General features: G+C 63.1%; 1 protein-coding gene across 1 annotated transcript in view; it reads right to left on the bottom strand.

Annotated features, from left to right (window-relative positions):
- Positions 1–6: 6 nt before the first annotated feature.
- BRD4 (bromodomain containing 4) overlaps positions 7–4,228 on the bottom strand; it is an 80,318-nt gene continuing 76,096 nt past the window's right edge. Inside the window, exons 16-23 of the mRNA XM_045289693.1 lie at positions 4,174–4,222; positions 3,302–3,886; positions 1,793–1,905; positions 1,548–1,710; positions 1,331–1,461; positions 1,013–1,218; positions 698–929; positions 7–548 (exon numbers count right to left, since the gene is read on the bottom strand). Coding sequence (XP_045145628.1) covers positions 480–548; positions 698–929; positions 1,013–1,218; positions 1,331–1,461; positions 1,548–1,710; positions 1,793–1,905; positions 3,302–3,886; positions 4,174–4,222 — 1,548 coding nt within the window. The 3' untranslated portion in view covers positions 7–479. The remainder of the gene's footprint in view (positions 549–697; positions 930–1,012; positions 1,219–1,330; positions 1,462–1,547; positions 1,711–1,792; positions 1,906–3,301; positions 3,887–4,173; positions 4,223–4,228) is intronic.

The following is a 4,228-nucleotide window of genomic DNA, read 5'->3' as shown; positions in this document are numbered from 1 at the left end:
GGGCCGGAGGGGGGGTGTCTGTTCAAGGCAAAGTCAGCGCCGACGGGTGCACGGCACGAGTGCCTCCAGCTCGCGGGCTTGCCGAGGGGGCCGGGGATCCCGTGTGGCGTGGCATGGCGGAGTCGTAGGGGCTCCTGCAGGCAGGAGCATCCCGTTTTCGTGGACAGAAGACTGTCGCAGCAGTGGCAACGGTGGTGTGTGCACACGGCTCGGACATTTGGCGTGGAGGCTGCACAGCCTGGGTCCAGCAGCACGTTCGCCCGGGAGGTGTGTACTGCTCGGCATCTGAGTGTCTGGCAGCAATAAGGCAGACAGGCCTGGTGGCCTTCGCTGCCCTTAGGCCTGCCCGGGCAAAGCATGTAGGAGGGCCACGCCGCCACCTCGCTGCACTGCTGTTGCCGCCACCGTCGCCGCCCCTAACACTATGAGAGTTGACGTTTTGCCAGAAAATCAAAGTCAGAACAGTCACCTAGGTGCTCTCAGAAAAGATTTTCTTCGAATATTGACAATAGATCACTCTGGAAATTCATGTCAATGGTAGCTGCCATCTGCGGGAGAGGAGGGAGGCAGCAAGTGAGACCCAGGGCTCTGTTCTCCCAGCAGCTCTACAAGAAGCCACTGTCTGCCTCCCCATGGCAGGGCTGGGGCTGCCTGCCGCCTTCTCTCTGGGTAGGCTCCCACCCAGCACCCCACTCACCGCTTCCCGGCGCCTCCGCTCCTGCTCCCGCTTCCGGGCCAGCTCCCGCTGCTGGTCCAGCATGGACTGGGGCTGGGAGCTCTGGGCCTGGGGGGCAGCAGCGGTCACAGCGGCAGCTTGCTGCTGCTGCTGCTGCTGCTCCTGGCGCTGCTGCTGCTGCTGCTCCTGGCGCCGGCGCGCCTCCTCGTGGGCACGCCGAGCCTGCTCCAGCACATCCTCATCTTCACGGCTCCTGGAGAGGAAGCAGGGCAGCTCAGCCGTCCGTCTGGCGGCACCCTTGCCCTGGTGCGCTCCGTCCTTGTGTCCCACTCTCACCTCATGCGCTCTTGCCGCAGCCGCTCCTTCTCCTTCTCGGCGTGCTCTGCCTGCGCCTTCAGTGCCTTCTCCCGCTCCTCCTTCTCCCTCGCTGCTCGACGGAACTGCTCAAAGCTGTCGCTCGACGACTTAGCAGTAGAGGACGGGGTGGTCGGATGCTTCTGCACCAGGCTGGCCCAGGAGCCCATATTCTTAATTTTCAGGTCCTGCAGTGGGCAGAGGGGACTGGGGTCACTGTAGCTGGATGGCCTGAGAGCCAAACTGTACCCACTAGGGGGAGGTCCAGGATCCAGGGCATTTATGATCCCTCAGGCATACCTTCTTAGGAGCAACTGGCGTCTTGGGCTCCTGTTTTGGCTTGTCCTTGTCTGAGGCCCCAGGCGGAGGAGGATTCTGCTCAGGGGGCCGAACTACAGGCCGCCCAGGGTCCACGGGCTTCAGCTCCGGCCCTGGAACACAGGGAGTCAGTCTGTGGGCAGCAGGGCCTTGTGGGGGGACAAGGCAGGCGGGTGGCCAGGGAGGGGTAGGCACTCACGCTGGGGCAGGTGGCCAGGTGCCTTGATGCTGTCTGGGTGCTTGAGGGGCTCCGCCCGTAGTGCAGGGCTGAAAGGCTCGCTGCGGACGATGGGCGAGTGCAGTTTTTCCTCCTTCACCACCACCAGGGGCTGGGACTGGACCACAGAGGCAGCACGTAACTCCTGGGGGACATGGGCTGGCAGTGAGGCGGACGGGCGAGCGGCCTGTGAACTCTGGACACAGTAGCCCCTCCCTGCCTGTTACCTGCTTCTTCGGCTGGACGTTCTGCTGGGGCGGGGACTGGTGCGTCAGGCTCTGGAACGGTGGCATCTGGGGGGAATGTATCATAAGCGGGGACGGGGCTTCTCGGAGGTGACCTAGGAGAGGGTACATGAAGCGAGTCAGCACAGCGGGTCAGGACTGGAGAGGGGCCGGGGGGCAGGCAGGTAGCCCCGGAGAGACAAGTTGCCCCCACTGAGAGGTACACAGCACTGTTCAGAAGGCTAGCTTCCCTGTGTGTGCTTAAAAAGCCCTCGGGTGTTTCAGTGGAAAGTCAAATACCAGTGGTGCCGTGAAATCCACCAGGAGTGTAGAGGCCACTGTCCAGATGGCCTTGACCTTTGTCCTGCTTCCTGACCTGCCACCTGGGCTGTGCAATGAGTCCTGGTGAGCTCGAGGCATTCTGGGAAATGGCTCCGCAGGCTAGGCCCTCTACATCCACAGAACATAACAAAATTTTGGCCTGTCACCTCAGCACCCTGGCCAGGTGCCTCATCCCATCCTCAACCTAGACAAGTGGCCCTTGGCAGCCTATCACCTATGGTTCCGGTCCTGCCACCACTGTGAGCTGTCAAATCTTGCCTCTATGGTGACCCCGTGGTGACTGTACCCAGAACTTGATCCCTAGTTGGTGTTCCCGAAGTCCACCATAGACCAAGCATGGGGTCAGAGCCTGGGTACCACATTCTCTGCCCGGCCAAGGTCACTCTGCAAATATCACCCAGAAAGTGAGGCCAGCGGTTCAACAGGGGCCCCACCAGCCCAGGCCCCTGGGTGTGGCACCCTGTAGGCCAGGCTGGGTCCCCATCCCCAGTCATGACCCATGCCAAGCCCATGGGCTCTGAGCAAGGCTAGGCCAGGCATGCACCCAATGCTATCAATTCGTAAGGACTCTGTCCCATCCACAGGCCCTGGGACCCCTGGCCTTACTCGAGGTCAGAGTGGGGCAGCAGCACATTAGGGAGAACCCACCCTCGAGTGCCCTGAGCTTTGGCCCCGAGTGCTCTCACTGTGTCCAGAGCTGTCAAGAACGGTCCCTGGGGCTGATAGGTATGCAGGGTGCATTGCCCGTTCCACAGCCTAGCCCCTCCCTGCCCATCACATGACGAGGCCACCGTGGGAGGCTCCAGTACAGCAGCTTAAATGATAAGCCTTCAGAGAGCAAAAGCGCTAGGGTCTTAGTGACACCTTGGGTAGGTACCAGTCCAGCTGGGCCTGAACTTCAGGTCCCATTCTCCTGAAGACTAAAGGCAGGGCCTGCCACTCCTAAACAACGCCACCCCTGCCAGCCTGCTTGCTCGGGGGACGTGCTTCTCGTGAGCTCCTCCTGGAACCCTTTCCTGACACTCCATGGCCATGCTCACCCTCATCCAACCGAGGCCCAGCTGTGGCTTCAAAGCTGAGCAGATGCAGGCCAGGCACTCAAGAGCCTCCAGCTAGAAGTCCTAGCTTCTTGGGGTTCCCACCACCCGTTCTAAGGTGGGGGCCACTTACCTGTAGAGTAGGGGTCCGACTTGTGGTGCCGGGGTGAGGGGTGGTGCTGGATGACTTGCTGTGGCTTGGCGGGAGGTGGTGGGGGTGGCTGCTGGCCTGGGGCTGGGTGGGGGGGCTGCTGGCTAGGTGGTGGGGGTGGCTGCTGGATGTGAGCGGGGAATTGTAGATGCACGGGCCGCGGGGGCGGTGGGTGCTGCGGCGGCTGAGGGGGTGGCTGAGGCTGGGGCGGCTGGGACTGGGGTGGTGGTGGGGGCTGAAGCTGCTGCTGCACCACTGGGTGGGGCGGGGGTGGTAGAGAGGGTGGGGGCTGGGACTGCACCTTCACGGAAGGGAGTAGCGGGGTGGGCGGCTGCACTTTCTGCAGCTGCTGCAGGTAGAGCTGCATCTGCATGGAGGTGAGGGGTGGGGCGGGAGGCTCTTCCTCCTCCAGCAGCACCTGCGGGGGCTGGGTCATAGGTGGCTGAGGGAGTAAGGTTGGCTGGGCCAGGGTGGGTGCCACAGCTGGGGGCCGGGCCGACTTGGGGGGCAGGGCGGCTGCGCGGTTGCTGGGCCGAGAGGGCTGCTGGGGCAGCGCGTTGTGCAAAGCTGAAAGGAGAGAGATGGGTGGTGGCTTCTAAGTCGAAAGCCTTCCCTCTTCCGCCCCCTCACCAGCCCCCTTCCACCCCCACCCCGAATTCTCCCTTCTCAGGAGCCCGAGGAGGAAAGGCCATTCCCCGCTGAGTACTCAGCCTGGTGTGATCACCCTGCCAGGGGCCTGGAGGCCCACGTGCACCAAGGGTTACCCTTAGCACCGGGCAGGCAGGCAGGCAGGCAGCCTCCCCCTCGTGCCCAGCGACCCCACCCTAGAGCCAAGAATCCGCTCCTGGGCTCACCTGGTGGGGAGACCACGGCGTGCTGGTTGAGGTGTGGTGGAGTGTTGTGCTCGGG

The sequence above is a fragment of the Echinops telfairi genome, unplaced genomic scaffold (assembly GCF_000313985.2).
Source record: "Echinops telfairi isolate 266 unplaced genomic scaffold, ASM31398v2 ScPeMD7_30;HRSCAF=105, whole genome shotgun sequence".
Lineage (NCBI taxonomy): Eukaryota > Metazoa > Chordata > Mammalia > Afrosoricida > Tenrecidae > Echinops > Echinops telfairi.
This window is presented reverse-complemented; position numbering and strand designations above follow the sequence as displayed.